This window comes from Salmo salar, chromosome ssa10, assembly GCF_905237065.1.
Source record: "Salmo salar chromosome ssa10, Ssal_v3.1, whole genome shotgun sequence".
NCBI lineage: Eukaryota > Metazoa > Chordata > Actinopteri > Salmoniformes > Salmonidae > Salmo > Salmo salar.
Genome location: NC_059451.1, coordinates 54,220,514 through 54,240,113, shown reverse-complemented (window position 1 = coordinate 54,240,113; position 19,600 = coordinate 54,220,514). Strand labels below are relative to the sequence as shown.

General features: G+C 43.6%; 1 protein-coding gene across 1 annotated transcript; it reads left to right on the top strand.

Annotated features, from left to right (window-relative positions):
* The first annotated feature begins 16,942 nt into the window (after nucleotides 1-16,942).
* sox14 (SRY-box transcription factor 14) lies at nucleotides 16,943-18,950 on the top strand. Its single transcript, XM_014123661.2, has one exon. It carries the CDS (start codon nucleotides 17,385-17,387, stop codon nucleotides 18,090-18,092), a length of 708 nt encoding a protein of 235 aa, XP_013979136.1. The 5' UTR covers nucleotides 16,943-17,384; the 3' UTR covers nucleotides 18,093-18,950.
* Nucleotides 18,951-19,600: the final 650 nt, after the last annotated feature.

Below are 19,600 nucleotides of genomic sequence, written 5' to 3'. Positions count from 1 at the left end.
CTGACTGGGTAAATAACTCCTCGATATCTGACTGGGTAAATAACTCCTCGATATCTGACTGGGTAAATAACTCCTCTATTTCTGACTGGGTAAATTACTCCTCTATATCTGACTGGGTAAATAACTCCTCTATATCTAACAGGGTAAATAACTCCTCTTGTCACTACACTATATCTGACTGGGTAAATAACCGCTCTATATCTAACAGGGTAAATAACTCCTTTTGTCACTACACTATATCTGACTGGGTAAATAACTCCTCTTGTCACTACACTGTATCTGACTGGGTAAATAACTCCTCTTGTCACTACACTATATCTGACTGGGTAAATTACTCCTCTTGTCACTACACTCTATCTGACTGGGTAAATAACTCCTCTTGTCACTACACTATATCTGACTGGGTAAATAACTCCTCTTGTCACTACACTATATCTGACTGGGTAAATAACTCCTCTATATCTGACTGGGTAAATAACTCCTCTTGTTACTACACTATATCTGACTGGGTAAATAACTCCTCTATTTCTGACTGGGTGTCACATCCTGACCCTTGTAAGAGGTCATTTGCCATAGTAGAGCGGTCAGGGCGTGACAGGTGGTTGTGTTGGGTGGTTTTGGGTTTTCTGTTTATATGTGGGGTTTTTCTAGTATTCTATTTCTATGTTTTGTTTTCCAGGTTTTGGCCGGGTATGGTTTCCAATCAGAGTCAGGTGTCTTTCGTTGTCTCTGATTGGAAGCCATACTTAGGCAGCCTGTTTTCCTTTGGGGTTTGTGGGTAGTTGTTTTCTGTTTTTTATACGTACCTGACGGAACTGTTGGCTGTCGTTTTGTTATTTTGTTGAAGTGTTATCATAAATAAAAGAAATATGAGCACTTTACACGCTGCGCCTTGGTCCCCTTTTAATGACCCCTGTGACAGGACTACCCACCACCAACGGACCAAGCAGCGTGCATTCTCGAGGAGGAAGAGCAGGACCAAGCAGTATGGGTCAGAGGAGTGGACCTGGGAGGAGATCTTAGATGGGGCAGGACCCTGGACAAGCCCTGGGGAGTATTGCCGTCCGCAGTGGGAGATAGAGGCAGCGAAGGCGGAATGACGATACTGGGAGGAACGGCTAGGCAAGAAGAGGCCGAGAGTCAGCGGCAAAAAAAAAAATGGGGGCAAGCACACGGGTAGATTGGCGAAGGCGAGGTTAAGACCTGAGCCAACTCCCCGTGCTTACCGTGGGGAGCGAGTGACGGTAGAAGCACCGTGTTATAAGGTGCTGCGCACGGTGTCACCCATGCGCACTCACACCCCGGTGCGCTCGGTTCAAGCTCCTCATCGTTGCCGTGCTAGAGTTGGCCGGCAGCCAGGGAGAAGTGCACCGGTTCAACGTATCTGGCCTCCAGTGCGTCTCTTCGGCCCAGGTTATCATGCACCTGCTCTACGCACGGTACCCCCCATTCACTAGCACGGCCCAGTTCGTCCTGTACCAGCGCTCCGCCCTTGCCGGGCTATAATCAACATCGAGCCAGGACGGGTTGTGCCAGCCCTAAGCGCCAGACCTCCAGTGCGCCTCCAAGGCCCAGTGTACCCTGTGCCTGCTCCGCGCACTCTCCCTCCAGTGCGTCACCATAGCCCAGTACGTCCTGTGCCTGCTCCACACACTCTCCCTCCAGTACGCCACCATAGCCCAATACGTCCTGTGCCTGCTTCTCGCACTCTTCCTCCAGTACGCCTCCATAGCCCAGTACGGCCGGTGCCTGCTTTGAGCACGCGGTCCTCAGTGCGTCTCCCCAGTCTGGTGAGACCAGTTCCAGCTCACCGTAGGAAGCCTCCAGTGATGATCAATGGTCCGAAGCCTCCAGCGATAATCCATGGCACAAAGCCTCCAGTGATGATCCATGGCCCGGAGCCTGTAGTGTTAATCCATGGCACGAAGCCTCCAGTGATGATCCATGGCCCGGAGCCTGTAGGGATGATCCATGGCGCGAAGCCTCCAGTGATGATCCATGGCCCGGAGCCTGTAGGGATGATCCATGGCACGAAGCCTCCAGTGATAACCCATGGCCCGGAGCCTCCAGTGATGATCCATGGCACAAAGCCTCCAGTGATGATCCATGGTGTGGAACCAGTAGTGATGATCCATGGCACAGAGTCTGCAGCAAAGGTCCCCAGTCCGGAGCCTACAGAGACGCTCTCCAGTCCGGAGCTTCCAGCGACGCTCTCCAGTCCGGAGCCTCCAGCGACGCTCCTCAGCCCGGAGCCTCTGGTGACGCTCCTCAGCCCGGAGCCTCCTGCGACGCTCCTCAGCCCTGAGCCTCCAGCGACGCCCCTCAGCCCGGGGCCTTCAGCGATGGCTCTCAGCCCGGGGCCTCCAGCGACACCTCTCAGCCCGGGGCCTCCAGCGACGCCTCTCAGCCCGGGGCCTCCAGCGACACCTCTCAGCCCTGGGCCTCCAGCGACGCCTCTCAGCCCGAGGCCTTCAACGACGGTCTGCAGCCCAGAGCCTTCAGCGGCGGTCCGCAGCCCAGAGCCTTCAGCGGCGGCCTGCAGCCTAGATCCTCCAGCGGTGGTCTACAGCACAGATCTTCCGGTAAGGATCTACAGTCCGATTCCTCCAATAATGATCCACAGGCCAGGGTTACAGAAGCGGAGGGATCTGCGGGCGGAACGGGGGTTATGCCCTGATCCGGAGCCACCTCCGTTGCTGGAGGATCGGAGGCAGAGGAGGGGTCTGGGTGTAGTGCATGAGCCGCCATAGACGTTTGTCACCCTCCCCTCCCTCCCTTTGTGTTTTGGTTTTTTTTGGGGGGTTTTTGTTTTGGTGCAGTCGGGGTCTGCACCTTTGGGGCGGGGGGGTACAACTACCCACAAACCCCAAAGGAAAACAGGCTGCCTAAGTATGGCTTCCAATCAGAGACAACGACTGGGTAAATAACTCCTCTATATCTGACTGGGTAAATACTCCTCTATATCTGACTGGGTAAATAACTCCTCTATATCTGACTGGGCCGGCCCATTAGAATAGATTCGCCAAAACCTTCAGCCGGCCCATTAGAATAGATTCACCAAAACATTCAGCCGGCCCATTAGAATAAATTCACCAAAACATTCAGCCGGCCCATTAGAATAGATTCACCAAAACATTCAGCCAGGCCCATTAGAATAGATTCACCAAAACCAATTGTAGAATATTAGCTTGGAAGTGACACAGAGGAACTGACACAAGGCTTTCTGGAGGCGGGTGGAGTTCTCCCACACCGTGAAATGTGGATACTTGGCAACTAAGAAAACAATTCTTGCTGGTAGGTTGAGCACCCTCCCCGTTGGTGTATGGGTTGTGAGGACGGCTGTCGGAGGGAGAGAGAGAGAGGGAGGGAGAGAGATGGAGAGAAATAGAGGGAGACATGGCGGTAGACAGAGAAAGAAAGAGAGAGGCATAGAGAGAAAGAGAGTTGCGGGGGGGGGACTGACAGCGAAGCCTCGTTAATTGCCTTCGGTCACCCAGCACGGCGAAACGGGGTGCCAGCCACGCGGCTTAGAAAAGGAACCGGCCACAGAGGCTGATAGATATTTTATCGTCCGAGTTTTACGGTTAATGAATTCCCAAAGTGAAATCTGTCACTTCAAAAATAAAGAGGAAGGCAAATTAAAGGGAGATAGAGAGAGACCGGAGAAGAAAGGAAGTGGAGAGGGTGACACAGTTTTAAAATGCCCTATCTTTTGGCCATCCCCGCTTTTTCAATGGAAGAAAAGAACAACTCTCCCCTCTTTCTTCTCCTTTTTTCTTCCCCCCACGTTCTTCTCTTCTCTCCCTCCCATCCTCCTATCTCTCTTCTCTTCTCTCCCTCCCATCCTCCTATCTCTTTTCTTCCGAAAAAGAAATTCTCATGAATGATTTATAGTGTCTTGTTATCAGCAGCGATTTCTATAGACCCCGACGCATTCACCAAGACATTTGTGGCATAATTGTTAATTTTAATGCCATAATGGCTTCAGATTGGAACCTTGATTAGACATTTATTACACAATTAAATGAAACATACTCAAGAATCACAAAAGGCTTCCGTAATTATTTCAGGCCATTAATAAAAATGGGCATTAAATTATATTGGACACAATGGAGAAGTGAAATAGATTTCCATTAGAGCACTATAAGGCAGAGAGGGTAATAGATCCGGACTGAATTCACTCTGAAATTAATTGTTGCTCGGCCTATTTCCACACACAGCGGAATAAATGAATGAGAAAAGAAGAGAGGAAGGAGTTGGTGGCCAAGAGGGAGGGAGGGAGGGAGTAGGGGTGTTACATTAGGAGCCTGTGATAAAAAAAAAACCTTTTGTTTGACAGCCTACAATGGACCCTAGATTCAAGAGAGAGAGAGAGAGAGAGAGAGAGAGTAGAAAGACAGAGGGGGGAGGTGGGGGTTCAAGCGAAAGAGAGCGATATGGGTATTGATTTTGAATGATGGTCTTGGTTGTAGACCAGAGAGAGAGGCCTCAGCCCATCCTGAGTTCTGATTATTTGGTAATTTTTTGTTTCCCTGTCAATTAGACTGTTTGAACCATACTAGCAGGAGACACCTACCAGGTGAAACATACTACCAGGAGACACCTACCAGGTGAAACATACTACCAGGAGACACCTACCAGGTGTAACATAATACCAGGAGACACCTACCAGGTGTAACATAATACCAGGTGAAACATACTACCAGGAGACACCTACCAGGTGTAACATAATACCAGGTGAAACATACTACCAGGAGACATTTACCAGGTGTAACATAATACCAGGTGAAACATACTACCAGGAGACATTTACCAGGTGGAACATAATACCAGGTAAAACATACTACCAGGAGACATTTACCAGGTGTAACATAATACCAGGTGAAACATAGTACCAGGAGACATTTACCAGGTGAAACATAATACCAGGAGACACCTACCAGGTGAAACATACTACCAGGAGACATTTACCAGGTGTAACATAATACCAGGTGAAACATAGTACCAGGAGACATTTACCAGGTGAAACATAATACCAGGAGACACCTACCAGGTAAAACATACTACCAGGAGACATTTACCAAGTGTAACATAATACCAGGTTAAACATACTACCAGGAGACATTTACCAGGTGTAACATAATACCAGGTGAAACATACTACCAGGAGACACCTACCAGGTGAAACATACTACCAGGAGACACCTACCAGACAAAACATACTACCAGGAGACACCTACCAGGTGTAAAATACTACCAGGTGACACCTACCAGGTGTAACATAATACTAGGAGAATCCTACCAGGTGTAACATACTACCAGGTGACACCTACCAGGTGTAACATAATCCTAGGAGACGCCTACCAGGTGTAACATAACACCAGGGGTAACATACTGCCAGGTGACACCTACCAGTTGTCACATAATACCAGGAGACACCTACCAGGTGTAACATAATACCAGGAGACACCTACCAGGTGTAATATAATACTAGGAGACACCTACCAGGTGTAACATACTACCAGGTGACATTTAGCAAGTGAGACATGCTTCTGAGGGTATTAACAAGACAAGTAGGGTCCACGTAACACAGTAACACAGTCTACTGATTTGATTTGGATTTTATTAGGATCTCTTTTAGTCCTCATTTGGACTAATCTTCCAAGAGTCCTTAAACATTAAAATACAATTTATAATACAATCACGTTTTCACATATAACACGCTGTTACAAACAGACATAATACACTAATATACTGACCAGATAAATACTCTATCAGTCTGAAAAGATAGATTCTTCATTAATCATAGTCCAGCACAACTTTCCTATGTGTTATATTTAAATGGTTTTAAAGTATTGTTTGAATTTATATATTGAAAGGTTTCTGGTTTGCTCAGATACTTTAAATCGAAATGTTATTTAGCCTATTTCTCTTTTCTGTCTGGATAACACATAGATGGTGGACAATCTATTCCTAGTATTTACTGAATGTCTGTCTCTTACCAACTGAATACCGTTGTGAATAGAGTTTGGCTGTTTTAAATGGTGTATATTCTGAAATAAAATAAGCATGTTTTTTTATTTTTAATTATCTTGTTGATTGATGACCAACCAAGAGCATTGAGCATGACTACAACAGAAGAACCATATCTCCACCTTGAAACAATCCTTGCTGGAATGCTGAAAGCAGTGGTCATCATTGACTGTCCAGTCAATGACATTAATTATGGCCACAGTATGTACAACGAGAACACAGAAAAATGCTACTATTGTTTAGAATAACAAATCCATACATGTATAAAAAGCCAAGTAAAATAAAGAAAGGTTAAGGAATGAAAAGAGCCCGTTTTTTTCATCTCCCAACACCAGACCGCAAAACATTTCAAAAGCAGAATGGTTAGAAAAGCGTCTCTAAACGCAGCTCCAATAGGAAGCCAAATAGAGCTGTGTCTTTTGAACTGCCTGGTCCTATTGAGAGACAATAAAAGTGGTAAAGGAAAATGAAAACTGATATCTCACAATATTATAACAGAATCTCTTGGGAGAAAAATTAATCAACTCCTGATACCCGAAAGTGTTTATTTATTTGAGTTTCACATCTAAATCAATTTATCTGCCTTCAAAAGCTTTCAGATCTTTTAATTGCCTCACTTTCATCGTTGCCCTTTATGTTTGTGCATACTGTACCTATGATCCAGCCTCAGCCAGCACTACAGAGAGAACAGGCCAGCCAGTCAGCCAGGCATGCAGCAGCTCCACCAGTCCACTAAGGGTCTCTCTACTCTCTTACATCGGCCACCGTCTGAAAGGTTGCTACAGACAGAGAAGAAGCTGAATGTCATCATATCGTAGATATATTGCTATACACGGTATATATATATATATATAATCATATTGTGGTGTAAAACAAGTTGGTGTTAATAGAAAAGACCTTAGGGTTATACGACAACAGGAACGTTTCGCGTTCTTCTTGTTCAGTAACAGCCGTGACGTGTTTAAATACAGTACAGCATTGGTCTCAACGTCAAGTCATGGCATTAGGCTTCTAACCGTTCCCACCGTCTTCCACTGTTTCCTTGTGGCCAAGCACCATTAAAGAACAAACAGACCTGTAGGAAGTGAGTAAGGAAAGGGTTGAGAGGACTGTTTAGACACGGTGCCATGAACTCTACAGCCTTTTTTATTACTACGCTGTTTCATCACTGTCATTATCAATCATCACAATTGGACCACATGCAATTTTTGGGGGTTTCTTTAACAAAATGTGTCATATTTCCTCTCTACGTTATATCATTATAGTATAATAAATAAAATAAAAATAAATTTAAAAAAAATATATATATATATATTATACTATAATGATATAACGTAGAGAGGAAAAATGACACATTTTGTTAAAGAAACCCAAAAGAATTGCTTGCGGTCCAATTGTGATGATTGATAATGACAGTGATGTATATATATGTATATTTGTCATAAGCATCAAAAAAGAGCTCTTGTTACACTCTTGTTATCTGGTAGTCCCAGCGTACTGTGAGGAGCTGAAATTCCCCTGTTACATAGGTACCCCTGTTAGGTAGGTCAGCCCTGACTCTGTCTATAGATACCCCTGTTAGGTAGGCCAGCCCTGACTCTGTCTATAGGTACCCCTGTTAGGTAGGTCAGCCCTGACTCTGTCTATAGGTACCCCTGTTAGGTAGGCCAGCCCTAACTCTGTCTATATGTACCCCTGTTAGGTAGGTCAGCCCTGACTCTGTCTATAGGTACCCCTGTTAGGTAGGTCAGCCTTGACTCTGTCTATAGATACCCCTGTTAGGTAGGCCAGCCCTGACTCTGTCTATAGGTACCCCTGTTATGTAGGTCAGCCCTGACTCTGTCTATAGGTACCCCTGTTAGGTTGGCCAGCCCTAACTCTGTCTATATGTACCCCTGTTAGGTAGGCCAGCCCTAACTCTGTCTATAGGTACCCCTGTTAGGTAGGCCAGCCCTAACTCTGTCTATATGTACCCCTGTTAGGTAGGCCAGCCCTGACTCTGTCTATAGGTACCCCTGTTAGGTAGGCCAGCCCTAACTCTGTCTATATGTACCTCTGTTAGGTAGGTCAGCCCTGACTCTGTCTATAGGTACCCCTGTTAGGTAGGTCAGCCTTGACTCTGTCTATAGGTTCCCCTGTTAGGTAGGCCAGCACTGACTCTGTCTATATGTACCCCTGTTAGGTAGGTCAGCCCTGACTCTGTCTATAGATACCCCTGTTAGGTAGGTCAGCCCTGACTCTGTCTATAGGTACCCCTGTTAGGTAGGTCAGCCCTGACTCTGTCTATAGGTACCCCTGTTAGGTAGGCCAGCCCTGACTCTGTCTATAGGTACCCCTGTTAGGTAGGCCAGCCCTAACTCTGTCTATATGTACCCCTGTTAGGTAGGTCAGCCCTGACTCTGTCTATATGTACCCCTGTTATGTAGGCCAGCCTTGACTCTGTCTATAGGTACCCCTGTTAGGTAGGCCAGCCCTAACTCTGTCTATATGTACCCCTGTTAGGTAGGCCAGCCCTAACTCTGTCTATATGTACCCCTGTTAGGTAGGTCAGCCCTGACTCTGTCTATAGGTACCCCTGTTAGGTAGGTCAGCCCTGACTCTGTCTATAGGTACCCCTGTTAGGTAGGTCAGCCCTAACTCTGTCTATATGTACCCCTGTTAGGTAGGCCAGCCCTAACTCTGTCTATAGGTACCCCTGTTAGGTAGGTCAGCCTTGACTCTGTCTATATGTACCCCTGTTAGGTAGGTCAGCCCTGACTCTGTCTATAGGTACCCCTGTTAGGTAGGTCAGCCTTGACTCTGTCTATAGGTACCCCTGTTAGGTAGGCCAGCCCTGACTCTGTCTATATGTACCCCTGTTAGGTAGGTCAGCCCTGACTCTGTCTATAGGTACCCCTGTTAGGTAGGCCAGCCCTGACTCTGTCTATAGGTACCCCTGTTAGGTAGGTCAGCCCTGACTCTGTCTATAGGTACCTCTGTTAGGTAGGCCAGCCCTGACTCTGTCTATATGTACCCCTGTTAGGTAGGTCAGCCCTGACTCTGTCTATAGGTACCCCTGTTAGGTAGGCCAGCCTTGACTCTGTCTATAGGTACCCCTGTTAGGTAGGTCAGCCCTGACTCTGTCTATAGATTCCCCTGTAAGGTAGGCCAGCCTTGAGTCTTAGATTCTCCCGTTAGGTAGTCCAGCCCTGACTCTGAGTCTGTCTATAGATTCCCCTGTAAGGTAGGCCAGCCTTGAGTCTTAGATTCCCCTGTTAGGTAGTCCAGCCCTGACTCTGAGTCTTAGATTCCCCCGTTAGGTAGTCCAGCCCTGACTCTGAGTCTTAGATTCCCCCGTTAGGTAGTCCAGCCCTGACTCTGAGTCTTAGATTCCCCGGTTAGGTAGTCCAGCCCTGACTCTGAGTCTTAGATTCCCCTGTTAGGTAGTCCAGCTCTGAGTGAGGCTGTCTATAGATTCCCCTGTTAGGTAGGTCAGCCCTGACTCTGAGTCTTAGATTCCCCTGTTAGGGAGGCCAGCTCTGAGTGAGGCTGTCTATAGATTCCCCTGTTAGGGAGGCCAGCTCTGAGTGAGGCTGTCTATAGATTCCGCTGTTAGGGAGGCCAGCTCTGAGTGAGGCTGTCTATAGATTCCCCTGTTAGGGAGGCCAGCTCTGACTCTGAGTCTTAGATTCCCCTGTTAGGGAGGCCAGCTCTGAGTGAGGCTGTCTATAGATTCCCCTGTTAGGTAGCCCAGCCCTGACTCTGAGTCTTAGATTCCCCTGTTAGGGAGGCCAGCTCTGAGTGAGGCTGTCTATAGATTCCCCTGTTAGGGAGGCCAGCTCTGAGTGAGGCTGTCTATAGATTCCCCTGTTAGGGAGGCCAGCTCTGAGTGAGGGTGTCTATAGATTCCCCTGTTAGGTAGTCCAGCCCTGACTCTGAGTCTTAGATTCCCCTGTTAGGGAGGCCAGCTCTGAGTGAGGCTGTCTATAGATTCCCCTGTTAGGTAGTCCAGCCCTGACTCTGAGTCTTAGATTCCCCCTGTTAGGGAGGCCAGCTCTGAGTGAGGCTGTCTATAGATTCCCCTGTTAGGTAGTCCAGCCCTGACTCTGAGTCTTAGATTCCCCTGTTAGGGAGGCCAGCTCTGAGTGAGGCTGTCTATAGATTCCCCTGTTAGGTAGTCCAGCCCTGACTCTGAGTCTTAGATTCCCCTGTTAGGGAGGCCAGCTCTGAGTGAGGCTGTCTATAGATTCCCCTGTTAGGGAGGCCAGCTCTGAGTGAGGCTGTCTATAGATTCCGCTGTTAGGGAGGCCAGCTCTGACTCTGAGTCTTAGATTCCCCTGTTAGGGAGGCCAGCTCTGAGTGAGGCTGTCTATAGATTCCCCTGTTAGGTAGTCCAGCCCTGACTCTGAGTCTTAGATTCCCCTGTTAGGGAGGCCAGCTCTGAGTGAGGCTGTCTATAGATTCCCCTGTTAGGTAGTCCAGCCCTGACTCTGAGTCTTAGATTCCCCTGTTAGGGAGGCCAGCTCTGAGTGAGGCTGTCTTTCTCTTAATGAAGGTCAGAGTCAGAGTCACATCTTTCTCTTTGGTGATAATTTATCCCTATCTCCTCTTATCTGCGCCTGGACCCTCTAATCCTAATTGTATTGTATAATTGTGTGATGTGGGCCTCCCGGTCTCTGAAGTATTGCCCCCATCCTTTTCATTATCATCCCAATGAAAGGCTTGAACCTCTTTTTAATTTCAACTCTGTTTTATTTCATTCAATCATTCTTCACCGTGTGAGTCTAGTGTCTACCCTTTCAGCCCATCTACAGTCTTCACACAAGACACATTGAAGCTTTCAGTCTAAAGCTATGAAAGATTTTTGTATTCCACTCCTCAATGAAATATCATATTGTAAAAGAATATTTGACCGTGAGGATTGTGAGTTTTATTTTTACCCGTCTCTGGTTGGCGATATATCTGGCCACACCACTCATTGCTTTTTTCATGATTACTCCTCCTTTTATTGATTATCGTTGATTGATACTCAGAAATGAGCTAGCGTGAGTTGATCTCACAAGTGGCAATATATAAGGACTGAGGTGCCATGTCTGGAACCCTTTCCTAGACTGGTGAAGGGGAACCTAGGGTGTGTCCCAAATGGCACCCTATTCCCTATACAGTCCCTATGGGCCCTGGTCAAAAGTACTGCACTAAATATAGTACACTAGATTGGGAATAGGGTGTCATTTGGGACAGAAGTCTTCGATGGGGGGGGGGTATCATTCTCATCACCTCATCTGTTATAAAAGCCTCATATGGTACGGTAGAGGCCAATGACATTTCCAAAAACATAATTTTGGTTAATATATAGTATTTTGGTAGGAGTTCTGACAGAAAATCAATTTTCCTCAGTAGAGAATGATGGAACCAACAGCCCTGGACAGAACAAACACAGAGAATTTAAATACAGGAAATACAGGAAGTGTGTATAGAAGGGGTTGATGGTGTACATACATGCAGTATATAGACTGTGTGCATTCCAAATGGAACCATATATTCCTATATAGTGCACTACTTTTGACCAGGGCCCATAGGGAATAAAGTGTCATTTGGGATGCATAAAGTATGTACTGTAAACAGGGTGAATGGGAGGCTGGGGTCTGATCATCTCCTCAACCGTGTGCTTCTGGGACATCAGAAACTTTACTGACATTTTCCAGACTGTTGTTGTCTTTCACAGTCTGCAAGCTCTACAGAAATACACTAATTGTAAATGTCTCTCAGACTGCCCAGCAAGCATATAACGTTCTGAGAACCATATGTTTTTAAGTGCTTGGTGAGAGAGTGGTTGTCCTATGGTTATTTTGCATAAAACCTTCCCACAACTTTTTCGGTATGGTGCAGGATAGTTGCTTGGCTTTTGAACATTCTCAGAACATTTAAGGAACTTGACAGAAAAACGTTATTTTCTTGGTATTTTATTACTTCAACAGAACATTTTCTAAAATATGAAATATGGTTACAGTTCATTTAGAGTTGGGTAATGTTCTAGGAACGTTCTCCAACTGGTTTAACATTGGTAATGTTCTCAAATTGTTCCAAGAACATTAAGAAACATCGTTCTTCTGTGGGAATTTCATTCAGCATAACGTTTCCTACAGATTTCCTCATTGTTCTGTTTAAAGTCATGTTCTCAAATTGTTCCCGAGAACGTTAAGAAAACTTTTCATAAAAAACACAAGAAAACGTAACATTTAGAGAATGTTCTAAGAATGTTTTTTTTTTTTTTTTAAACATAGAAGTTCTGTGCTCAGCATTAACAAAACTCTTTCTATCCTCTATCTTGTTAAGTGTGTTCAGGTGTGTTGGCTGAACCCACTAATTGATCTTAATGAGTGATTGTTTCCTTTGAAATGGGGTCTATTTGAATATACAGAAAAGATCAATCGATCTTCGCCGGATGGACGGACGGACAACACTGATGTGATGGGTAGCATCCCTGCTGAGGATGACAGTAGAGGAGAAAGAGAAAGTGTGACCGTTGAGAAAAACTGAAGTATTCTTGTGTGTTTTGGAGAAATTACCTGCCCACGTCTTTTATGTACCGACTTCTTTTTGCTCCGCTCAATAAACTTTCTGAACCCAAAATAAGCTAGCAGTGTTATTAAAAGTCTTATAGAAACATTCAGTAAAAGTTTTTAAGGAAGTTATTCAAAAACCTCCAAATAACGTATAATTTCCATTCTCCAAGCATTAATTAAACCTCCAAGGAAAACTTTCAAGGAACCAGAGTAAAACATTTTCAGAATCTCCCTGTAACCTATAAATACATGTTCCCAGAACAGGTGAAAATGTCACTTCTGTTCTCAGAACGTTTAAAAAACGTTCAGTTTTACAGGTCAGGGAATATATGGCTTCGTTCCCACAACCAATATGAAACCAAAAACATACCTTCCCACAACTTACAAGGAACCAAACGTGCTAACTGGGTGAGGACCGATCATATTTGTAATGTGTGTTGTGTGCTTTCATGTGCTTTCCTTTTGGCCAAAATATATACTTTCATTATTAGCCTATGACTACTAGCTAACTGCTATAGCTCAGCTGTAAGATGGACACTATGTGGCAGTAAATCTCATGACAAAGAAGTTACTAGGCAATACACAGTGACACTTTTGCAAAAATGGACTTACAATGTTCTTCCACCATCCTTGATTTTTTTGTATAAAGTATTTGGGCTAAATTTGTGCAGGGGTTTTTGTACAGTAGCTTCTGTCATTCCTTCTAAAATCTTACTATCACAAGACTTCCTGTGGGTACTCTTTAAGGGTGAATTTTGGATTAAGAAAACATCCAACATATTATAAAGTTATATGGAGTTGGACAATTTATCCACAATCTATGGGCTCTAGCGGTCCCACCAGCCTGTCATCCAAGAACCAGCACTAAATAGGATGGAAATAAAATAAAAGGCATTGAAATGTCAACCCGGGTTTTTAGGAGTTTTGAGGGGGGCCGCAAGTTTCCACAGCAAAGAAAGCCACTTACCGCTTCAGAACCATGGACAGTTACGGTGGGGGAGCTTACCTCAATGCACTCCTCTGGATCCCTCGGTAACAGCGCCTCGGTATGTCTGTTAGCTTCCCATTCACATTATTATGGAAGGTGGATGGACATATTTTTCCTTCGACTAACTTAGGTTCTATAGTTCAGTATGTTTTGTGTGTGTGTGTGTGTGTGTGTGTGTGTGTGTGTGTGTGTGTGTGTGTGTGTGTGTGTGTGTGTGTGTGTGTGTGTGTGTGTGTGTGTGTGTGTGTGTGTGTGTGTGTGTGTGTGTGTGTGTGTGTGTGTGTGTGTGTTGCCTAGGCTGGGGGTTGGACTTGACAGCAACAACCCACGGAAAGGAAGGAGGAAGCTCGATGCCAGCACACAAAAACTTCTAGTAATAGTTCTTTATAAAGTAATGTATTAGGATTTTTTTTAAACTATATGTATCAATAATGTTATATATTTTTACAACATTTGTATTTTATTTTTGTTAACCCTATGGAATAAACGTCCTTTCCAATATTTGTTTTGTATGCACTCATCAGCTTGGTTTGTCTGTAAATTTAGCAGTTGTTCTAAACCCCAAGCTTTACAGGAATAAGGTTAAACAGATAAATACAACAGGATTTAAACAGCGTTACACACTGAAAGAGACCTTACATATCATATAGGTGAATGAGATCTCATGCAGTCTTTAAGATGATCTTGTTTGGAACCATCTCATCGTATACGGAGTCTGAAGGGGACGTCACAAAGCTGTTAAGATGCATTTGAGCAGGGAAATGTGAGACACATGACATAGATTTACGCAACGATGTGTTTTCCCAACGATTAATTAATCGTTCTTTTACTATGGGGTTAGAAATGGGGAAATGTAATAAGGGAATATCATACAGTAGCCCAAGAACAACGCGTGCGTGAACGCGCCTTAGTAGCCTGTGAGTTTTCAAGCATGCAGTTCAGGAGAGGAATATTTTACCTTAGGGGAGCTTACCTTTATCACACACAAGGAAAACCTCATATGGTATATTCCCATGCTTTAGGCTATTGTAGGCTTGCCCCTCTTGCTTGACACTTCTGTGGTGACTGATTTCAGTCATTTCACATAACTTACTCAATATAAGACTACATTACATTGTCTCCACTTTTAAATTGGACGTTATATATGCCCGAATAATGTCTGTTAATTCCCGGTGTAATTGATGTTCATAGCGCTTTGATGTGCTCCCGGATTTCAAGCTTCATGCACTGCTCTCCTCTCAGAGCGCTGGGGAGAAAAGTAGATGGAAATGGAGTTGAGGGAGCAGATAGGCAATGGGACGTGAACACTAAATAGATACTGCACTAGCCTGCCATCATTATCAAGTACACAATACTTTTCATTCATTTCACAATTTGGCCTACCAGTATTTTGTAGGCTGCGTTTGTATATATATATTTTTTTGGTATATATATATATATTCCTTGTGCGTCACCTATAGGTATTGACACTGGTCTGGCGAGAGAGACAACACAGAATAGCAGCATGTGTCAAGCTGAGATGGTCGAGAAAGAGAGAGATCAATCGATCTTCGCCGGACGGACGGACACCACTGATGTGATGGGTAGCATCCCTGCTGAGGATGACAGTAGAGGAGAAAGAGAAAGTGTGACCGTTGAGAAAAACGGAAGTATTCTTGTGTGTTTTGGAGAAATTACCTGCCCACGTCTTTTATGTACCGACTTCTTTTTTGCTCCGCTCAATAAACTTTCTGAAACGGCTCATTACAAACGATTATGCTGATGGAACTGAACATTTTGACATAGATTAGCAAAACATACATTTATTAAAATCATATTTACAATCACATTTTACGTTAAAATATAAGATTTCAATAAATATTTAGTTATAGTTTACAAAAAAAGCACATGTAATATTTAACATACATTCAAAGAAATCTGTTGTTTGATAGCATATCTTCATAATAATATTGCTATGGCGCTGTGCGACAGCCACTCTGGCTGGTAAATGCTACAAACATTTCATTTAATAATCACCAGTGAAGAAGTCATATATCAGACTCGCTTAGCCTGGGGGATATTAAAGCAGCGATCCTTATAAACAGACTGAATCATTTGCATGTTAAAACTCACTCTGCATGTCACTACACTAACCACCCTGAAAAAAAATCATAATTTAACAGTGAACATTTGAATGTGTTAGCTTGATGGATAAATACAAATAATAATAATAATAATATATAGCTTTGAGTGTTATGAATTGTATTGTAGCCTACGCAGGGAAAATATTCCAGGCATGTTTGGAGTCTATTCCCTGGAATCAAATAAAGCATAATTATTACAAAGTCATGTTGTACATGATGTGTATACAAAGATGTTGAAGGTTTTGTAAAAATGACTTTGTAATTTCTTTAATTTATTAAAATCACATTGAGACTTATTTTAGGGTAGGTATGCAGTATGTGTTATTGGTGCATCAGCTGCAGTTGGTTAGCTTGAATAATTTCTAACTATAAATAAATGGTGCATATACATGTTATTATGTGGCCGCTTTGCTCTGATATTATACAGCGACTAAACAGCTCCAATCAGGCTCCCATGGGATCGTTGGACAATCGTTCCGTTTAATAAATATTGGCCTGAGGATATTGTACGTCTAATAACACGGAACAGGACACATTTACAGGGGGAGTACTATGTTGTACATGAAAGTACTATGTTGTGTTTTGGAAAATTATTATTTTGTGTTGGTTTAAATTTGTAAACTACTGTTTCAGATAAATGTATTGATTTAATAGTTAATAATCCACCTCTATCCACCCCCCTCTCCCACACAAACACACACACAAACACACACACACACACTCAATCATACAAAATCTAACCTCATATTGATTAAAGTGAGAAAAATTAAATTCGGCCAAATGAAATTATATTCACCTTTGTACATGATTTTCATAGTATGGACAATATTTAAAATCAACAGACAGAACTGAATAAAGACACCGTGTGTTTTACCAGTGATATGAAATCTATTGAATAAAATGTCTAAATTCATATTACTCCTTTCAAGGTTTTAGCTGTAAAAAAAAAAAAAAAAGAATAACCTACTTAATTTGCAAGCCATCCTGCTATAGCATAACATGCTCCCCTTACTTCATTCGTTCGGATTAACAGGAGTCAGGTTTTATTGCTAAAAGGTTGAAGGTGTATGTTTGTAGCGTTTCAACTAAATGGATTCTGGGAGGGAAAGAGTATCCCCCTTTTTTTTCCTCCCCAATCTTTGTTTATGTAGTAATATACATATTTTGGTAAAGGTATTATGCCGGTCTCTGTGTGCTGATTGGGTGCTCAGGTTGGCGAGTGAACGCCCTGTGATTATGTCAGATGCGTGCAGACCAAACCAGCCCAGCCTTTGAACTTCACCGCTTTTGGCTCTCATTCACGCGCTTCCCCTCATTTCCAAACCAGGTGCTGTTGCAAGGCGGGAAATCTCTAAGAAAAAAACACAACACTTTATGACTCTTCGACCGCGGAACTTTTGCTTTCACCTCGGTGGATTTTCATGCGTGTTGCTGTTTTCCACCTTTATAGGCAACCACGGTTTTTGAAAAAGAAAGTGTACATAGGCTGGACTTAGCGAACGATTTCTTAACTCCGGAGAAATTGGACATTGTGGATTTTTATTGATGCTGTTTTCCGACTTCGTCTCAAGCATTCGAGAACTGGCATGATCTGTGTCTGCCAGCAAGACAGGTGAATATTTTTTTTCCTCGGTTGATTTTTAGAACTTTTTCCACGTTACTTTTAATTGGGGATAAAAGGCACACTCTTTAAAACATGTCAAAGCCTGTAGATCATATCAAGAGGCCAATGAATGCGTTCATGGTCTGGTCCCGCGGCCAGAGGAGGAAAATGGCACAAGAGAATCCCAAAATGCATAACTCAGAAATCAGCAAAAGACTTGGCGCGGAGTGGAAGCTGCTCTCTGAATCCGAAAAGCGTCCTTACATCGACGAAGCGAAGAGGCTGCGAGCACAGCACATGAAAGAACACCCAGACTATAAATACAGACCCAGGCGCAAACCCAAGAATCTACTGAAGAAGGACAGGTATGTGTTCCCTTTGCCTTACCTTGGGGACACGGATCACTTGAAAGGACTCTCAGCCTCGGACTCTCTGTTGAGCGCATCAGAGAAAGTCAGGGCATTCATGCCCCCGACCTCGGTACCTTACTCGTTCCTCGACCCGAGCCAGTTCACCTCCAGCGCTATCCAGAAGATGACAGAGATGCCGCACACCATGACCACCAGCAGTTTGGGTTACGGCTCGTTGGGATACCAGAACGGCGCGTTCGGCAGTTTGGGTTGCCCCAGCCAGCACACCCACACCCACCCGTCGCCCACAAACCCGGGGTACGTGGTTCCCTGTAACTGTACCGCCTGGTCGGCGTCGAGTTTACAGCCCCCGGTTGCCTACATACTTTTTCCAGGTATGACCAAGAGTGGGATAGACCCATATTCATCAACACATGCCACTGCTATGTAACGCGCCAGACAGACTGACTGACTTTCTGTTTAAACAAGTAACAGCAATGCATGTATAGGTTATATGGACAGAACAGTTCGCCCCCCCCAAAAAAAGAGAAATGACAAGTATAAAGGCCCGTGGACTTAAGAGCAAAACGGGCGAAAACTTTTCACGAGATCTGAACAAGACGTTGAGTTCCTGACCTCCTCATGGAACTGGGACGGAACTATGTACGGCAGGTGCCCTGTGAACTGTAAGAATTATTGTAAATGTTATAACGTTTATTAATGGCTACCGGAAAAGGAGGCCTTTAACTTTATTTATTATGTACATCTTGATGCTATGATAATTTTGTTTCTAATTATTATTGATATGATTATGATAATCTTATTTTCCAAATTTGGCTTGCACAAATTTACGATAGCCTTCTTGTTTCCTGTATAATGTGTTGCATTTTGGCACTCTGAATTTCAGCTGGTATGATAGGGTCAAAATTAAGGACCTCTGAGTTAATAAATATACGGGTTATATTGTTTCTATGGACCGAACTGGCACATAACTAGACAGTCTATTTAAAATAACAAATGAAAAGTCCTTATAATTTAATAATGTTTCATTTTTTTTTTTTTATCCTGTGGTTCAGTGCTAATAGTCACACGTCATTTTTTTGTTTTTTTTTGTTGGTTTTGAGGAATAACTTCTTATTTGAAGTTATAAGCAGTTAATGTTGTATTTTTTAATGTAAAACCTGTCATGTTATGGTAAGGAAAATGTATCTTGAAGGGTGATACCTCGGTTCTTTGTTCATCTGCCGAGCTAAGACTTTTTGAATAAAGGACAATCTGTCTTAGAAAATATTAAATTCCTGTATGGTTATATTGCAGTAGCGTGTCATTGGAAGGTGCAGCACAACCCAGCCTGGTAGAGTTAACCCAGTCTGATTGAGTTAACCCGGCCTGGTAGAGTTAACCCAGTCTGATTGAGTTAACCCGGCCTGGTAGAGTTAACCCAGTCTGATTGAGTTAACCCGGCCTGGTTGAGTTAACCCAATGAGTCAATGTGGTAAGCGTCAGAGGACAACAACACATTTAAGAATAATATTTATCAAAATATTTTGGAATATTAATACTATATTAAATTTGTTATTTGACCAACCTCAATATAAAAAATAAAAATAAATGGTGGTTTAGCCATTTGACTTATATCATTACATTGTATTACCCTACACCCAGGCTGCGAGCCATAGCAAATAAGACAGTAAATGTGCATGTATGAGTCATTTCTTTTTGGGATTAATTACAATGGATTTCTCTACAGTATACCTACTGCAAATAGAAGATTCGGCAACAAAAAACAGATGAGGAAACAAAGCATACCTTCAACATACTCTCTAAATGATCATTATCGCTCTAATCAGCGTCGTTTGATTGAGGTGACGTTTCATGCGAGTAGCAGCTGGCCATCTGGAACGAATGAGGAGATGTGAGATAATGCTGACAACGCGTGGCGTTTAGGCCTACTCTTTA